This window comes from Scylla paramamosain, chromosome 21, assembly GCF_035594125.1.
Source record: "Scylla paramamosain isolate STU-SP2022 chromosome 21, ASM3559412v1, whole genome shotgun sequence".
Lineage (NCBI taxonomy): Eukaryota > Metazoa > Arthropoda > Malacostraca > Decapoda > Portunidae > Scylla > Scylla paramamosain.
Window position 1 is genome coordinate 15,330,804 of NC_087171.1, and position 19,963 is coordinate 15,350,766.

The 19,963-nt window shown below is 40.6% G+C and overlaps 2 protein-coding genes across 8 annotated transcripts in view; both read right to left on the bottom strand.

Moving 5' to 3' along the window:
- LOC135111092 (axoneme-associated protein mst101(2)-like) overlaps positions 1 to 12,980 on the bottom strand; it is a 30,379-nt gene extending 17,399 nt beyond the window's left edge. For 4 of the 6 annotated variants that reach the window (XM_064024022.1, XM_064024028.1, XM_064024027.1 and 1 more), the window contains exons 1-4: positions 12,841 to 12,966; positions 11,320 to 11,461; positions 6,837 to 9,049; positions 2,626 to 2,710 (exon numbers count right to left, since the gene is read on the bottom strand). In XM_064024022.1, the coding sequence (XP_063880092.1) occupies positions 2,626 to 2,710; positions 6,837 to 8,963 (2,212 nt within the window). In that variant the 5' untranslated portion in view covers positions 8,964 to 9,049; positions 11,320 to 11,461; positions 12,841 to 12,966. Of the gene's footprint in view, positions 1 to 2,625; positions 2,711 to 6,836; positions 9,050 to 11,319; positions 11,462 to 12,840 lie in introns of all 6 variants that reach the window. The other 2 variants (XM_064024023.1, XM_064024025.1) reach the window with 1 other exon arrangement.
- A 2,262-nt stretch (positions 12,981 to 15,242) lies between these two features.
- LOC135111323 (uncharacterized) lies at positions 15,243 to 18,778 on the bottom strand. 2 transcript variants are annotated; one of them, XM_064024545.1, is made up of 3 exons: positions 18,552 to 18,778; positions 17,416 to 17,607; positions 15,243 to 15,784 (listed from the first exon to the last, which is right to left on the bottom strand). In XM_064024545.1, exons 1-3 carry the CDS (start codon positions 18,604 to 18,606, stop codon positions 15,573 to 15,575), a joined length of 459 nt encoding a protein of 152 aa, XP_063880615.1. In that variant the 5' UTR covers positions 18,607 to 18,778; the 3' UTR covers positions 15,243 to 15,572. The 2 variants fall into 2 exon arrangements, with proteins under 2 accessions (XP_063880615.1, XP_063880614.1); XM_064024544.1 differs by having other exon boundaries at positions 15,243 to 15,787; positions 18,552 to 18,742.
- Positions 18,779 to 19,963: the final 1,185 nt, after the last annotated feature.

The following is a 19,963-nucleotide window of genomic DNA, read 5'->3' on the forward strand; positions in this document are numbered from 1 at the left end:
CCACCATGTACATGTTGTTGACCAAGAGGCTACCATAAATATGATAACCCAACCACAAGCCAGGTGATAGATAAGCAATATTAAACTACAAATGTTTTTGCTTGTACAGATTTTTCTTGCATTTTGATATACATATTTCTTTTGTGGCCACTGTGCTTGAAATGCATTAAATTTAAAATTTTCCAGTATTTGAGGAAAGAATAACATCTGTCCTAAGAAAGAGAATGTAAACTCAAACCACTGGTCTTTCTTTTGATTTGATTATGATCACAGTTCCACTTGTTTATATCAGAAAGATAACATTATGTCTCCATTCTTACAGCAAAACAGGAATTTTGTAAAAGAACTGGACCATCTTTAATGCCTGAATCAAATAATGTAGGCTGCAAGAACTCACCAACCCTACACATGGTCATGGTACTCACTGTATAAAACACGAGCTATTTCTCTTAACATTTCAACCAACAGTCTTCTTCAGAGAGACCAAGTTATAGACACAAGATGTTGAGGTTATATATGGGTCAGTCTGGTGGAGTCGTCCTGTGATTGGTGCGTATGGAGGCCTGCCAGGTGTTCCTGAAATTTGTCACTGATTCGGTGCCTGTTGCACAGTCCTTCTCCACTGATCTTAAGACAGCAAGCTTCATAAATCCCTCCCAAAGATTGTTTACTTTCTCTGTGGCAATGAACACTGCTTCTAAAGTTTTTCTTTTTTTCTTGTCAAGTCCCACATGTAGAATTTGAGCACCAATAAATATACTAGAAAAGAAAGCCAAAAATATTTTCACAAGACCCAAAGTGTCAAAGGAAGACAAAAGTGTGAGCAACATTTTAGTGTTACTATTCACTAAGAACACTGAGGTATTAACCACATTCCTGGGTAAGGCAGGAATCAACATAGCCTATACCTCAAGGATCAAGATAGGAGACTTGGCGACAAGAAAAGAAAGACAGGTCAAAGATAAAAATAGTGTAGTGTACAAGATCCCATGCACCAGTTGTAAAGATACACACACACACACACACACACACACACAGGCAAAACCTCTAGAGGAATAAACAAAAGAATATACACACAGAAATTATCTTTATCACTACATAACAACCAACTCCATGATTCTGCATGCAAAGAAACATGACCACCCCCTCAAACTGGACTGAGGCTCAAATTCTACATGTGGGACTTGACAAGAATGAAAGAAAACTTTAGAAGCAGTGTACACTGCTACAAAGTGAAGCTTGCCAGAGCTATGAGCAAACTGTCATAAGATCAGTGAAGGACCATGTGACAGGCAGCCAATCAAGACATTTCAGGAACACCAAGCAGGCCACCAGTCGCACCAATCACAGGACGACTCCACCAGACTGACCCATACATAAACTCAATTTCTTGTGTTTGCAGCTTAGTCTCTCTGAAGAAGACTCTTGATCAAAATGGTAAGAGACATAAAGATTTCCAGAATCACTGTATTTCCTCTTCACCAAATTGCATTTACCTGTCTAAACTACACAATCAAGAGTTATGTTCATCTATCATCCATATCCATGAATGTATCTTTTATGTTCTGTCAAAGCTACCTCTTGAAACATCTCTAAGCATCACTCTTTTTATAACTGTGTGTGTGTGTGTGTGTGTGTGTGTGTGTGTGTGTGTGTGTGTGTGTGTGTGTGTGTGTGTGTGTGTGTGTGTGTGTGTGTGTGTGTGTGTGTGTGTCTGTGTGTGTGTGTGTGTGTGTATTTGTGCAAGGAGGTTTCTAACTTTTGCAGAAAATGAGTTCAAAGTTTTTAATTCTTTGGACAGTGACAAGGCACAAAATATTATAACCAGAATGTAGGTTTGGTCTTAATCTGAAGATGAAGTTATCTACATAATCTGAGAATTTCTGACACAAAAAATACTTTCATTTATGCTTGAGGGCACCCAGTTTTTTAGTAGAAAGAACTTGAACTTACAGAGTTGGGGCTGCACATTGTCAACACTTTCAGTGTCACAATACAGTTGTAAAGAATTGTATAACCACAATATTTATAGTAAATATCCTTTTTTCCCATGGGATAGTAAATGCATGCTCCAAAAACTTGTTTCAAATAACTAAACAGAGAGGAGATAATACACAGCACTCCCACTCCACATGCAATGAGCTGGGAATGACACAACCTCCTGCACAAATTCCTATGTGTACTTCTCAATGTACACAATGATGGATGTATTCATTCACAACCAGAGCTTATTTCCAGTTGTCCCTTAGGAGATGTAAGGTGCAAAATTAATTGATTTCAAGTAAGATCTTAACTATCATACTTTGGCATTTGTGAAAATTCTCAACCACCACATAACATGCATGATCATATACCTTTGTTATTATTATCTTTCTACACAGGATTTTGGCACTAGTCTATCATGTCACTATATATATATATATATATATATATATATATATATATATATATATATATATATATATATATATATATATATATATACACACACACACACACACACACACACAACCACTTATCCCATTCCTTTTGAAATAGGTAAAAGAATAAAAGGTGGGTCATGGGATTTACACTAACTACATAATAAATTATAAAAAACATGAAAGTCCAAGGCTGGGTACATACCTGACCAGTCTGGATTGCCCATCTGAGGCTCCTCAAACTCCAGTGGTGGTGGCAGGCCAAGCACCTCATTCTTCATGTGGTATTCCTGAAAGAAAACAGATAATTAACAAAGCAATGTACCACACCACCTTCATTGCTAGACTACACTGGATAGTCCTTCTTCTTAGGTATAGGTAGCACATTAATTTTTATAACAATCATGTTTATCACAAGTAAATTAGCATGCAGCAATTAAGTTGAGCATTCTATTACTGCATGTAATGGGAAGGTTTCTGTACAGCAAAATGTCTGTTAATACTGGTTATATCTTTCAAAATTTTGGGAATCCTGCTTGTGAAAACTCTGTAATTCTGATAAAAACTTATAACAATACCAAATTTGTGCTGCTCAGAATTGAAATACTTCTAAAGTTTTCCATCATTCATTATCTTTACACAGCAAAGTTGTACAAATCACATTAGGTGAAGGGAAATCCCTATCCAGAAACAATAGTATCTCAATATTAACCAATATAAGGTAAGTACAATGCCAAAATACAGTTGTTATTGTGTTCAGAATGGGCACTCTTGATTTCCCTCAAAATCTTACTTAAGAATCATACACATATTTCAAAATATGGTCTGTAAATATCTAAGTTCATAAACTGTAACACTAAATATAATATTCTCTCCCTTGCACACCTTCACAATCACACTCATCAGTCTTCTCTCAATGCATACCAAACATTAATCATCCCCATTATTCATCCTAGATCATCCCATGTCATCCTTCATCCTTGTCATCATCAGACACTATAATTCCACAGCAAGACAAAGACCTTCCCAAAATTCTTCCATTCACCTTCCATCACCAGAGCAAATTTTGATCTCTTTTACTGCATCTAGTTCTGTATCTACTTTGCCTCCTATTCATTACTGTTACTCTATCTGTCCATCAATTATCTGTTCAACATATGACATAAGATTATAGTTTATGAAAGGACTAAAAATTAAGTGGTTGGTTCATTTTAAGGGAATAGAATATAACTGAATGCCCACAGGAATGTGAAATTAGACTGAAAACAGAAGGCAAAAATTTTCATATCTGGGTTCAGTTATCTACAAAACAGGGAAAGAGAAAGAGGAGAAAAAACTTTATAAAGGAGGAAAGTTATTTGATCTCAATGGTGTATTATGAAAATGAAAGCAGAGAGAGAGAGAGAGAGAGAGAGAGAGAGAGAGAGAGAGAGAGAGAGAGAGAGAGAGAGAGAGAGAGAGAGAGAGAGAGAGAGAGAGAGAGAGAGAGAGAGAGAGAGAGAGAGAGAGAGAGAGAGAGAGAGAGCCTGGGAAGTAATCCCTGCATCAGGCCTGCTTTGTCCCACCCTGTCTGATTAGTTAGGTGGTTCACTGCAGAACAGCTCCAGTAGTATATTAATCATTCTGTACCTGATCCCCTTATGGGAATGACAACAAACATGTCCATTTATTGCTGTTCTTAAATTTCTTCCAGGAATGCTCTAATCTTTCAAGTTCTGTCTCACCATTACTTCATACAATCCACTGCTCCATCCATCCCATAAAATTATACATTCCATCTATTATACATACCTTTTTAGTCACCTAATTTACTTTCTTTTCTCTTTTTTTATGCAGTTACCAGCACCTAATACAAATTTTTAAGTTTTATGTCTGAATTTTGTGATTTGCATTAACAATATGCATATTTTATGGAATTTCTCAATATTTTAATAATGAAGTTATTAATAATAATGACATACCCTTAATATTTGTACCTTATCCTACACTAGTAATTTTACAAAATGCCTTTTCAACCATAAAATTACAAAATTAACAGTTTTATGCCATTATTATTTGTTGATGTATTTGGATAACATTTTCTGTCATATCAATTAAACTGTGCTGCTGTGAAATAACCTGCAGAACAAACGTTGCTACCTAAAGTCTTATGAAAAAAAAAAAAAAAAAAAAAAAAAAAATATATATATATATATATATATATATATATATATATATATATATATATATATATATATATATATATATATATATATATGTAAATAAATAAATAAATAAATAAATAAATAAATAAATAAATAAAAAATAAATAAAAAATAAAAATAAAACCAGCAACTGTGGAGCAGTGGAAAAGCAACACACTTGTATCAGTTTGTGGCCAATGATGCGTTGTTGTGATAAAGAAAAGGAACACATGTGGTGCAGTATGGTAATAATGAATGTTCAATCATGAAAGGGTGTTGTGTTTTATACTGTGCTGCACTACCTACTCCACTGAGTCTGGCACTGGTACTTTGTGTATTGGTAATGGTGTGCAGTAAGGATAGTAAACACAGACATGTGATGTAGTGCAGTGTAATGCTGAATGTGAAGATATCAAACATGTTTTATAGCTTATTTCAATCTATGGGTATTTTGATTATGTATGAGGGGTGTTCAATGAGTTCTTAGCCTAACATAGAAAGAGGGGAGATTGGAGCCAGCTGCAACTGGAACACATCTGTACATGTTCCAATAAGTAATGCTTGGACTGGCATCCTCCCTATGTTTTTTGGAACACATCTGTACATGTTCCAATAAGTAATGCTTGGGCTGGCATCCTACCAATGTTTTTAAGTCCGTTCAATGGTGACTTTTCATGAGTGAGGATGGTGCCTTCTGGCAAATTAAGTAAAGCTGAACAGCAGGCTGTGATAAAGTTTTCCGTGATTCAAGGGAAAGTGTCACAGTTGATGACAGCACTAGGGAAATGTCCTATCCTATTCCACTATGAACCATTGGGCTGTTTTCTTCAAGCAGGGCCAAGACTCATGTGAGGATGACCCCTGAAGTGGTATCCATCAGCTGCAGTCACCAAGGAAACTGTGGCCATGGTGGAGAGCCTGGTTATGGATTATCAGTGAATCTCAATGTGATACATTGCTTTTCAAGTGGGAATCAGTAATGGATCCATTGTTACCATCTTGCACAATCACCCCAACCTTTCCAAGGTATCTGCCCAATGGGTCCCAAGAATGCTGATGCCTGAGCAGAAGAGGAACCAGATTATGACCAACAGAGATGTTGACCCCCATGGAAGTGAATCTGGAGGGATTCGTAGTCTGTAACCCAGGACGAAATGTGGGTTCCTCACTTCCATCTGGAAACCAGAGCTAAATCTACCCTATTTGCAGCTGTATTAGATGCACCTCTGCATAAGATGCACACCTATTTTACAAGGATGTTTTATGGAAAAAAATATTATTATGGTTTGTCATAAAGTTACTTGAAAAAAATTTGTGTGTGTGTGTGTGTGTGTGTGGAAGAGAGAGAGAGAGAGAGAGAGAGAGAGAGAGAGAGAGAGAGAGAGAGAGAGAGAGAGAGAGAGAGAGAGAGAGAGAGAGAGAGAGAGAGAGAGAGAGAGAGAGAGAGAGAGAGAGAAATTTTATTATTAGTAGTAGCAATATTTGTGCTTAGTGTACAACTGCCTCAACTCCACACATATAGGCATAAGCTTACAGGCTCTGTACTATGGCCACATTAGATGCACGGTAATTATCAGATACTTTTTTTTTTCAAGAAAAAAGTGTGTCTAATGCAGCGACAAATACGTTAAGCAATGGAAGCGTCCCTCCTCTCCAACGCCACGAAAACTTAAGGTCACAAAGACATCTGGAAGATCATGGTGACAGTGTTTTGGGATCCTGAAGGGATCCTCCTCATGGACTTCTTGGAACATGGTAGGACCATTAACAAACCAAACTATACTGATTTACTGGGGAAGCTTCAGAAAGCTCTGCTTGAGACACAGCATGGGAAAGTGACCCTGAGGTGTTCTCTTGCAGGACAATGCTCCTGTGCACAAGAGCATGGCCATGAACACTGTGGTATCCTATGGCTTCAAATTGTTGCCCCACCCCCCATGTTCCCCTGATCTGGCACCTTCTGACTCTCACCTTCTCTGATTTGCTGACAGTCTCCTTGTAAATAGATAAATTTTACAGGGATCAGCAGATTGACAATGGGAAAACACAAGACAAAGAAGTGAATTATGGAACATTACTAAACTTCCAACCAAGACTACATTTATATACTTTTCAATCAGCCTAATTCAACATCCTTTCAAATGTTCAACTCTGCAATGGAAGCAAATTTAAAACTAATTATTCACCTATTCTTGACAATGTTCCTTTCATAGTGCATAGCAAATTTCCTTACCTGTGGGGTCTGCAGATGCTTGAATCCTGGTCTTGACATGGCTGGCTGGAGGGCCGTAGAGCGTCTATGGGAGTGTGAGAAGGGGCGGCTGAAGGATGGATGGGAGGTTGCTACGGCCAGTGGGTCATCACCCTCTGGCTCAACATTGCCAAAGGACATTTGGTCATGGTCGTCATCCTTTGTCTCTGTCATGATGGCAGTGAAGTCTACTTTTTTCTCATCCTTCTCTGCTTCAAACAGTTCCATGCTTTCCTTGGATGCATGAATTTGAAGAAGAATTGTACCTTTAGCTAATAGGACTTCCTGTAATTTCTGAGAATCCCACACTCCATGACCATTTTTCACAGGAATAACCTTAAAAATGACTCTTTTTGCACTATTTGACTTATCCTCCACACCATTTGGTCCATTCTCCAACCTTCTCCTCTTGGCACTAGGTCCATGTTCATCACTGGAGTCACTACCTTCTCCAAGCTGGGGAGCGGATGCACTGATGTCAGTCAGTTCCTTTTCTGTTTCCACATCATCAGGATGAAAGTCAACCACTCCATCAGCTGCACCAATCACATTATTTATCACCAGCCCACCAATACTGTCAGCTTCATCAGCACTACTATCAATAATGGCCATGTCTGTAGTGATAGGAGTGTCCTCCACCATGGATGCCTCCTGAATCAATTCCAGAGGCTGTAAACTGCTACCAATGGTAACTGGCTTGAGAGGTTCAGATTCTAATAACGGCACTATTTTTTTGTTTGTGGCATTTGTTTCAGTGGAGGCTAGAGCCGTTTGCTCCCTTTTTTCAGTAGACATCTCTGCATCCTGTTCCTGAGACAGAGATCGAGTGGCTACTATCAGTGGCAGTGTTCCAATACCTGCTTCACTCATCAAACTCACGTCATTGCAGCTTTCATTCCGTTCCACATTCATTTCACTTTGACCAGTAACAATTCCTGAATTATCGGGCACCTCATTCCCCATACAATTTTTCTCTTGTTCAATAATAGCACCATCCTTTTCATCACCAACTTTATCCTGCCTCTTATTTTCTGCACAGATAGACTCTTGTGGGCACTGGGTTTTACTAGTTTGTGAGTGAGCCTCAGTCTTTTTAAACTGACTCTGATTTACCAACAGTGCCATCTTATTACCCAGTTCCTGCTGGACGCTGCTTATCTGTGTGGGTGCAGATGTAACAGAATAGGACTGGGGAATGGCATCAATAACAGTGTGCTCTACTTCACTTGCAGAACACAGGTCACTTGTTGAAGAGATGGAAGATGACCGAGTTGAACTACCTTCAACTCCAGTTGGCTCTACAGACTCAAAATTTATGCTGCTTTTGGAGGAACCCTGTGACTCTACCAAAGCCTCTGTTAATTTTTCTTGATGATCACTTGATACAAAGCTTGATAAATCTAGATCCAAATCAGATAACTTTACTGCTGATAAAGAGGTGGGTTTTGATAAACTTGTTAATGACTCCTGACATCCAGGAGTAGAGGGGACAACAGTTTCTGTGGATGCATTGGCCTCTTTTAACTCATCTCCAGTGTGTGCAGCTTCAGACATTGGTGGAGTGCAAGGTGGTGGATGCCCACTGGTACTGTTATTCAAAGATACAGTAGTCTCTGATGATTTTGTACTAACAGCCTGAATTTCATTTGTGGCATCTTCCTGAGGGGGAGACTCATTTTGCTCAGACGATATAAGCTTCCCTACACCTTGATCATTCTCTTTATCAGGAGGATCCTTGGCCTGAGACACACTAGTTTTTGCTAGCTTGGATTCATCAAAACTACAAGCCATATCATCCAGTTTCTTAAAGTTCTCTCGTGCCTCACTTCCATCACTTCCATCCTCAAGCACCAGCTTCCCTGGGTTATCTGCTGCCTCTTCAGAAGACTTTCTACCCTCTGCTTCCAATGAGTGTACACTAACACTTCCACATTCATTCTGATGCAGTTTTGAAGACTGGAGAAGTGTTGATCCTTTGCTTTGGTGAAGGTCATCACCACAAACTCCTGAAGAAGTGCACTGCAACTCAGAAGACCCTTCCTTCAGAGCTACTGCAGTGTCTGGCTTCCCGTTGTCTCCCCCATCCTTATGCTCGGGTAGATCTGCCATGTTATCTGGCACCACTCAATTACAATGACCAGTGACTATCCATGACTGCCACAAGTAAGGGAAAGGCAACACCCACTCAGCCAAGCCTGGAAAAGAAGAATTTAGTTAAAACATTGCAATAATTCAGCATAACAGAAAATCAACAAAATATATCAAGAATATAATCAATAAAAGAGCTTTATATTAAATCAATTTGTATTACAATGACAACCTGCTACTTGAAGAACCAGCCATGTCTGTCACACCTCATTTTTAATAATTTTCTTTCAATTCCTTCAAGTTTATTGAAGACTAAACAAATAAAACCTGAGCATCACAACTGATTAAATTGCTTAAAATCCAGGGTTATGCAACATTACCACCTACACAACCTACTTTCACATAAAAGGAAGTGATACAATTGGCAAAATTTTTTTTCATTTATGAGTTTGAGAAAAAACAACAACACAATACCAATTATCTCTTGATCTGTAATGTTCTGCCTTATGATACTGTGCACTACTACTCCTTTATTATTGCTACTCCTTATACATTGTTCTCTTATCACTCATTCACAAGGCTGTCTTATATTTACTGCTAAAATAGAAAATTTCAAGTTGAAAATATAATGGTATTACACACATGCCTGGTACTTAATATGCCTGTGTTAGTGAAAGCTACACAGTCAGTAATCTAAAGGTTACTGGCAATAGAATATTGGTGAAAAGCAAAATGAAAATGATAACTAGTTAAAATGATAATTAGTTCCATCTGTAAAAATATTATGGCCCTGACTCTGGTTTCTGTTGCCCAGCCATGCTCCAACATGGCAAGTCTGACATAGTAATTTCTCTACCTGAGGGCATGCAAACATGGCAGCACAGTCACTGGGTGATGCTCTCACCCACTGACTAGATGACACATTCAAATTTCTTTTTAAATATGCAGTACACTGATTTTGTCAATTTATGCATGTATAATCCAGTACTTAATAAGTAAATACAGGTTTTGGTAAGAAAGTTAAATCAGTTTATACTGCATATATACTGGAATGCATATGCCAATCAGCTGCTGCATTCTACTGTTCTAGCCAGTCAGTCACTAAACTACCATCACTATAGATGGCTGCAGCACCAACTCCTCTACCCAGTCACCTGCTTAATTAGCATCACTGCAGCACTTCTCTACAGCTTGTTGTGGCCCATTCCAGCATAAGGGTTTCAACTTCTCCACATTACAACATGACTTAGATGCAAACTCGTCCCCAGTTAGGACATGATTCACATTAGAATATTGCACATTAGTGATGACGTGACTATGTGTGACAACCTGACTATATGTATGTAAATAGTCCCTGATGATAATGCAAGCACTTACACTATAACCTTGGGCAAATTACATAATAATAACAGCTTGACATATATACACATGATAAATCATGAAATTTTTGCCTAAAAAAAAATTTCAAATGGCTCTTTGTTATATATAAAACATGTTGGCTCTTTGTTATATATAAAACATGTTCTGCAATAATCATAGAAGGAAAGTTAAACATTGTATTATCATATATTGTACAACTTATGCTGGTCACCAAAATTTGTTTCTTTGCATTCACTGAATTAAATTAAATCAATAATATAAAGCACAAAAACCATGACAAATGTTGCCCCAGTGGCAGAGATGGACTGACAGTTTTAACTAGAATTCCCCTATTGCACTTTTTCAATCACAAGTTGGAATAGTTAGGTAATGTTTGTCAGTGTGTTATTAGCAGATTGACTAACATGCTTGAAGCAAAACCTCAACTCATTATCAATCAAATCCCAGATAAAAAACAAAAATACAAATAAATAGAAAAATATAGTAATAATAATTATACTAACAAAACCTTCCTGTGCCAGGCAAGTTATACCTGTATAGCCTAAATTGAGAGCATATTAAGGTTAATGTGTAGAATAGCTGCTCCCAACCAATGTCTAATTTTTTTGGCTATGGTGAGGATGCATACAATACTTATCATCTGTGGTGATTGGCTTCAGGTAATTCACATTACTACCTTGAAATCAGACATGTTTTGCAGAGACTAAGTCCACAGTGATGTGTTCAGTAGTGCTGCCTTCATAGACTGAGCCACATGACAACCATATTATAGGATACCAGTGTAGTTCCTATGCCAAGTAATTGTGGATATTGCATCCTATATTTGCTGTATTTCTATCCTCTCCTTATCTTAACCCCTAAATGACAGGTGACAGTGATAGTGGTGTGCATCTCAGGGCTCTGACAGGTGATGCATATATGGACCAGATGATTTTCCCACCTTAAATCAAGAGGTGGTGGGAGAAAAATGTTTTCAACATCATTTGGCAAAACTTACAAAGGTGTTCTCTACCACTTTTTCAAAGTGTTCCATCTGGTAGTCCATACAAAGCGAGAATCATGGAAGGTGCTGATCTGCCCTCATCCCGATGCATGGCTAAGCGCAAACGCAAGCCAATTTCATCCACACCCAGCAATCACTGTTAGAGAAGGAATCACATTTATGGAACATCTGGGCACAGTGGAAAAACATTCCTTTCAAGATGTGGAGAAAGATTTTATGTGGAAAGGATAGGTGCAGTGGTTCTGCATTTTCACCCATTTTAATATTTGGACAGGCCATAACTATCTATTATTATTAATCACCATTCATTAGCTTGTATAATATCAATGCAAGATAGGCTTATTCTAATCACTTGAGAAGACATGTTAAGCCATACAACATGATACAGTGGCACCTAACTAAGGTTGTCACGTTGTAGGATCACAAGACTACATGGATATTTAGTCTGTTAAGCGAAAATAAGTCATAAGGCTATTCAGTCTGCACTTGCATTAATAAGCTCACAGATTGGCTGACCATGATAATGCCTCACAATGAACAGACACAGGAAAGCGGCTGCCACACGGTACATCACTGCTCCTGATATCAGCGTACTGTGACACCCCCCCAGTGGGTTTGCCATCTCACCTAAACTAACCTAACCAAAAACTGCAACAGGAAACAAGAAAAATCATCAAAATATCCAAATAGATATAGCAAACAAGAAAAATCACAAAAATACCAAAATAAAACTTTATGCATTTCTTCATCCCAGGCAAGAACAAAAATAATAATGAAATAGAAAAATACAAAATATTTAGCTCCTGCAATACACAAAATACTTTTCACAAGATTCATAACAATTAATTGTACAAGAATTTCTGAATGGGCTAAACATTCACACACACACACACACACACACACACACACACACACACACACACACACACACACACAATAAATAAGTAAATAATTTTCTTGTGGTATCTGCACAATCATAAACTATGGTAGGCTGTCCTAAAGACAATGGAGTTGTAACTGAGAGAGAGAGAGAGAGAGAGAGAGAGAGAGAGAGAGAGAGAGAGAGAGAGAGAGAGAGAGAGAGAGAGAGAGAGAGAGAGAGAGAGAGAGAGAGAGAGTCCTTTCCCAAACCTACTGGACCCAAGCTACACACAGAGAGAGAGAGAGAGAGAGAGAGAGAGAGAGAGAGAGAGAGAGAGAGAGAGAGAGAGAGAGAGAGAGAGTCCTTTCTTCCCTTACTGTACAGTTCCCCCATACACACACTCGTTCAGCACAGCCTACACACAGCGTGGGCGGCCAGGGCAGCAGGGCCAGACAAGGGCGAGCATGAGGGTGGTACAGGGGCCGAGGGCTGGCGGGGAGGAGGCCGAGGCGGGTTATGGCTGACGGTCGCCGCTCACCCTCACACAGACGCCGACTCTCATTCCTCTCCTCACCCGTCACCACAGCCACAATTTAGCCGGTTACGCATTTCCCAAGGTGCTAGCGAGCGTGCCTAGGGCGGTGCATGCTTACCCAGGGTGTGAGGCGGCTGGGTGGCGGCGTGCAGGGTGATCACACTCCCCGCCGAGGACAGTCCATCAACGCCATTTTGAACAACAAAGCCGAGCTGGGAGACGCTCCGGGCCTGTCCGGGCTCACTAAACAATGCTGGCTGCTGCTGTGTAGGTCTGTTCATGGCTCTGCTTGTGCCTGCAGTAAAGGCTGGAAAGGCTGACTGTTTATTCACGGAAGGATTAAAAATAAAATACTTAGTTTCGGATTTGTGGCAGATTTTTGTTTGTTCCCTGATAAATAAATACCTCATAATTCTACATATTATATGTGTGTACGTGCTTGTAGAAATTATTCCATTAATACTCATTAAATCACTACATACAATATAATGTTTTGTCATAACAAAATAGTGCAAAATGTACACTTTGCGTATGTCATGGCAACCATTATATTTTTTTGTTGAATTATTCGCATTAATACTTTGAAAATAAAAATTATTAAATTATGTACTCAGTATTTCATGAAGTACCTACTAAAAATAACCAATTGCCATTGTTGAGTTTGCGTAGTGGGTCAGTCGGACCACCATTTTGGCCGGGAAAACTGCTTGATTATTGGTTTTACTTGCTACCCATTCTGTGAGACACGACCGACAGGGAGAGAGTATTCTATGAAATCTCCTTGAACAGGTCTGTCCTGTCCATTCAGATTTCTGATTGATATATTTTAAACTCTCTCTCTCTCTCTCTCTCTCTCTCTCTCTCTCTCTCTCTCTCTCTCTCTCTCTCTCTCTCTCTCTCCTATTATTACATAATCATATGTTTAATCCTCTACCTGACCATCAACTAATTATTGGCATGTCGTTTACCTCCTTGTCTGCCATGCCTACCTATGGTCACCTATTATAGACCTGTATTACACCTGCCACTGGACACCACCACTATAAGCTTTACTTACCTATATTGTGGCAGGTAAACAGACTAATGTGAATACTGTACAGGACTGAGCAGAGGGCGTGGGTTGAGTTTCCTAGCATAAGCAGCTCAACTTAATTTAAATAAGTTGAACTGCCTTTAGGAGCTTGATTTGGGTGGATGCCCTCCCAACGGGACTTTCTCATTAATAACACTAAATAAGCTTATTTATTAATTTATTGAGTACCATTTTCATGTCAGGTTCATCATCATGGAAATTACATCTAAGCATTGTACTTTATGCAATTCAGCGCCAACTCCATAGAAAAACAATACATTAACTATATTTCAAAAAATTTCTTTACCTAACATGCTCGTTTTTTTCCATATTATACTTCTGTTTCATTGTGAACAACATTAACTACATAATACAGCCATTTTAAAAGACGTAGCAGATCACAGGGTGAATGGTTTCTATACAGGTCAAGGCCTCGATCAGTGTTTGATTCAGTTCAGTGCCACTGAGGCAGCTCACCTTCAGATAATATAATCCATTCTATCCAAAAAACTAATTTCTTTCAAGAAGCGATAAATGAATACAGTGCACACAAGAAAACCACCATTCATGTACGCAGGTGCCATTGTGGTTCTAAGTACCGCCGCTGTTGTAAATATTTTATTTAGTTTTACCTCAAAGTAACATTTTCTGTCGTAGAGTTTATAACATGAACTCGTCTTTAGGGTAAGCTTGTACTAATCAATTTCTTTTCTTTTGTCAGACGCACCCTCAGTCCACAGGCAATGGTCATGAAGAAAATTCCTTCATTTCATCCTATGACCGGTCGTTCATTAAATATCTTTGACCCCCACCCTTTTATCGTTTTTTTTTTTTTTATCTCACCGTCGCGGGTTCACCAGCCTTTCCCATTTATGTGCTAACCTACAACAATGCAAGTGACTTACCGTATGGGACTGTCTGATGTTGTTTGTGTACAGAGAGCAGGAGGTAATAGCAGACGCAGTAGTTGGAAGGTAATTGGGAATGGAGGAGGAGTAGAAGTTAGTGGTGATGGAGGGGAGGGTAGGAGAGAAGGGAGGAGGAGGAAGAGGAGATGGTGGTGGTGGAAGAGAGGTTAGGTGAGGTAGAGCCTAGAGGTGTAGTGCGTAGAGAAAGTGAGGGAGGTAATAGCAGAAATACTGGTTGAAAAAGTAATTGGGGTAAATGAGGAGGAGGTATTGGTGGTGGGGGTGAGGAGAGGGAGGAAGGAGGTAGAAGAGAAGGACGGGGTGACGGCATGGGTGGTGGGAGGGATAGGGAAGGTGGTTGAAGAGAGAAAGGTGGAGAGGGAAGTGCTGGAGGGAGGAGGAGAGGGGGGGAGTGGGATCGGAGGAGGGTCTCTTGCAAGACTACGCCCCCCAGTAAACCACAATCAACTTAGTTATGCTTATGAAAAAAAAAAAACAGTTGTCACGACTGGATATGAATAGGACTATGCAATAAACTAGTAACCTGTAGCTTCGAGTTCAAGTTTTATTTATCGGAGAGAGAGAGAGAGAGAGAGAGAGAGAGAGAGAGAGAGAGAGAGAGAGAGAGAGAGAGAGAGAGAGAGAGAGCACTGTGACAAACTAGTAAGTAAATCTATACATCAGGTGAGTGTCCCATGCAAGCGTCTCGTGGTGTGGAGTCTGTTCCAGGCACTGCGGCCATCACGTCCCGTTCACCTCCCCGCTAGTTGAGGGACGCCTCGGGAGTTTTTCAGAAATGCGATGTGTGACCTTGGTCGTGCCTGACTCCGTCGCTTCGTTACCATGGCCACCACATTCCTTTAGTTTGGTCTACAGCGCGAGCTTGCTTCGAGAGTCACTTTCCTCTGTATCAGAAATCAAGGCCTCCACTCTTTGCACATAGTTGTATAGCGTGGAGACGAGTGCTTGGAGGTGCGCAGGAGTGAGGGGAACCTGCTCCTCTCTGCGGTGCGAGCGAGGTCGGCGAGCGGCGGCGGACTGGTGCAGCCACTCGTTCACTGTATTCTGGTGGGCCTCATGGCCTGCTGAAAGAGAGACAGATAGCGTATTAGTAGGTAACACAAGGCTATGCTGAGTATTTATTGATTTATTTATTTATCTATTTATTCTATTCTATTTATTTATTTTATTTTATTCTTTTTTTTTCGTGTGTACCCTGACTCCTGGCCAGGGATGGCTCCAGAGAGTTGTAAGTAATTGTGGGTAATTGGGGAGGATAAAGCAAATTTGACTAACTTTAGACTTTAACCATAATTACTATTTCTAAAATTCGTTTAGAAATAAACCATTGATGGGATATTTCAGCGGACATTTTCTGCAACAAAATACGTATTGGCATTGTCTATTTTCGACGTCTCAAATCAGTCAGGATCAAAGCAACTCAGTCAGGAGGTGACCAACTCAGCAGAAACATTAGGATGAGTAAGCCCCCTTCACCCCCTTTGAATCCATCCCTGTTCCTGGCTAATGGCCACGAAAAATCTTCCGAATAATTACGTACTCTGAAATGCATCCGAATCTTAATTCGTGGTACTCTGGTACTTAATACTCGTGGTAGGAGTAAATACAAGCAGATTTAGTTTAGTATCTTTATCTAGTTATGTACTTATTTATTTACTAATTGATTAGCCAAATAATTTTTTTTCGCTGAGTATGGCGTGATTGGATTAAAGAAGCGAAGCATGCGTGGCTCACGTTGTGGGAACAAAGGCGGAGTCGGAATATCTGGAGGTCAAAGGCACAAAGAATGCTAGGTCAGTGCCTAACATTTCCCGCATTCCCAGCCCGCCCCACGCTTAACTCGCCCTCTGGATACTCAAGAATGGCACGCAGGTCCACCGCGTTGCCGCGTGAGTGTCGGCGGCTTACTCCGCACGATATTCCAGTCACTTAATCTGCGTGGCGGTAGTGACTCAGCCTGATGGCCATCCTGTCAGCCTTCTGCCGCTGGTCTGGAGACCATTTTGGTCACATTTATGGTACATAAATAATGAAAATGAAATACAAACAAGAATGCAATGAACCTGTGTGCCTGCTCCAAAATTTTCGTGTTTTGTTAGCCGTGCACTGATAGGAGACATGCAAGAGCTGAATGTAGATTAAGCTGGAAAGAAAAGAAAAAAAGCTTCATATAAACATGGGGAAAGACTTTTAAGTCAATAGATGAAACACAGAATCCCAGGTACTTTCATACGAATAGTTTACGACTGACGTAGCAGATGAATCACTGGAGACCTTTTCCTTTAGAGAATGAACAAATTGAATACGATGATGAATAACCATTGAACCGCTCAAGGATTGCGGGTTGCTATGCTCGCTTCGTGCCACCAAGACCATTAAACAATAAATAGGTATTGAGGCAAAAGACAGCAAATCCAGCTATTGGGGAGACAAGACCAGAGGAATAACCTGGATGTGAGTTTCTTTGTCTTCTACTTCTAAAAGATAAAGACAATCCAATTTTCTTCTTTTTCTGTCTCCATACAAATAATCTTTTCTACAGTACCCTGAATATTGACAGAAAAGATGACCACAGAGGTAATGATGCCTGATGGGAAAGTTCCGTGATTACTAATGCTTCACACACACACACACACACACACACACACACACACACACACACACACACACACACACACACACACACACTTACCTGGACCAGTAAAGAAGGATGTCCAGTCCTCTTCTGGTCCCTCCCTCAAGAACTCTGGCCTGGTGTCGCCCGTGTCTGCCAGCCCCTTCAGTAAGATGTCCACGTCCCCCTGGCTGTCGCCCCTCAGCACCACTCTCTTCCCCACCCGAGGAGAGGGGATGAGGTCCTGTCTCTTCTGCCGGACACATTCACCTTGGACGAGAAGGGAAGACAATATAAGAGCATAAGCAAACAAAGGAAGCTGCAATAAGCCATGAAGCTTATGCGTGGTAATCCTTGTACGAAACTGGTCTGCGTCTTAAAGATTTCAGGATTTTCAGCGCTTTATCTTGTTTTCAAATGGCCCTAGAGGAAATGACTGGTGTTTTCAATGGTAGGAATATGAATGTAGTGATGGTTTAGCAAGGATATGAGTGATCACTAAAAAAAAAAACGTCTGTAAGAACCCAAAGAACAGAACCAATTATCTGTGACTTTTTGAAATATACATTATGAGAGAGGAAAATGTCTAGAAATACGGAACTGTATGTGTGTGTGTGTGTGTGTGTGTGTGTGTGTGTGTGTTCTCAGTGGGGGCTCATGATCCCATCTATCTATGAGCAAAATTGAAACGTTTCACACACCACGCATCCCATCACCTTGCTCAGTGCAGACAGAAACTGCTCGCTCATCAGTGACACTCCTTAGCGACGAGACCACGGCGGTGACCTCAGCTTGCCAAGTGACAGGTGTGTGTGTGTGTGTGTGTGTGTGTGTGTGTGTGTGTGATCCTTTATCCACTACATTGCCACATTACCAGCAATGCAAGCCGTTTCGATATAACACGACTCTTTCACATATTGATGCATGGGATCAATTCTACTAGATGTTTCGGTCTGCAAAACACACACACACACACACACACACACACACACACACACACACACACACACACACACACACACACACACACACACACACATACCTAATTTCCAACACGAATTCAAACAGTCACATGAACCACGTGAAATGTAATCTGAGAGTAAACAGTACTTACAAAACAAATAACATTATTATAAACTTTAAAAAAATATATGTATATACGTCGACTAAACTGACGAGCGCACGCAGGCACACAAACACGCACACGCACTCACTGCCCACAATGATGAGGAAGAGGAGCAAGCCAGTTCTGGAGGCAGTATTACACATCCCGGTGAGACAGAGAACAGTGAAGCAGGCAGGCAGCAGCAGCAACAGCAGCAGCAGTCCCGCCTCGAGTGTCGTGTGTTAACTAAGGCGGTTGTGCGGCGTGAGTGAGTGAGGCGGTTCAATGGTGCAACCTTTATATACGTACAGAGAACCGGGAGGGAAGGATGGAAGCGGCGCAGCAGTGACCAGCCCACGCACCTCTGCCGATGGTTCTCTCTCTCTCTCTCTCTCTCTCTTTCTCTCTCCCTCTGGCTTGTAACTTATTTCATCTCTTTCTCTCTTTCTCCCACTCTTATCCTCACTTCCCCTCTCCCTCTTCTTCCCTCCTCTCGCTCACTTCCTCCCTCCCTCCTCACTCTCTTAATCTTAATTTCCACCCACGTGTCTGTACCTTATTGCTCTCTCTCTCTCTCTCTCTCTCTCTCTCTCTCTCTCTCTCTCTCTCTCTCTCTCTCTCTCTCTCTCTCTCTCTCTCTCTCTCTCTCTCAGACAGCCAGACAAATCTACAAACGGAAGAGACAATCAGTAACAGGTCGCCACTGTCGGGTGTGACACTGCAAAGAATCTGCATCTTCCTTATGTACGAGGTTCAGTTTACGAGAAGAGAGAAAAGTCAAATTCAAGTTATGTAATGCTACGTGACATAGGGCCTACATGTCTGCTGCTGCTGTTTCAAGAGACATATTAACATGAAGCTTCTGGCGAGGAGTGACTCGGAAGATGAATGATGCGGAGATTCTGTTTTGGTATTGTGGGAGGGCGGGGAGAGGAGAGTCGCTATGCTCTCCATTGATTTACTGATGATAAACTTGAATCGTGTTAACCCTTTCACTGCTATGAGAGCATTATAAAAAGACGTTTGGATGAGTACTGAAAGAAAGAGAGAGTAGAGGGGTTAATTTTGTCTTTCCTAGGCTACGAAACTATTTAAGACTCTGTAGCACATAAGGAAGTGTTCAAAAAGTCATAGGTGGATATAGGATTCCGCTGAGGCAAGAACCAGGAGGGGTCTCGGAAGGTTGTGGTGACTGTTGGGAGCTTGAGTGACAGGGAAGCAACAGCCAAGACTCTTTAAAATGCCTGCTCCTTCTTGTCGCCTGAAAGCTTGGAGATAAGAGCGAAAGGCAGCAAGGACGAGATAACGTGAAGGACTTGACGACGGGGGACAGTAATTCTAGCATAGTCGTCTGTAGGTATTCTTGCAGGTGTTAAGAGAAAGATACTTTTCATCCTCCTCCTCCTCCTCCTCCTCTTCCTCCTCCTCCTCCTCCTCCTCCTCCTCCTTCTCCTCCTGTTATAATTTTTTCAGTGTTTCCAATGAATATCTTGGCGAATATAGCACGTAGTTAAGAGCAGG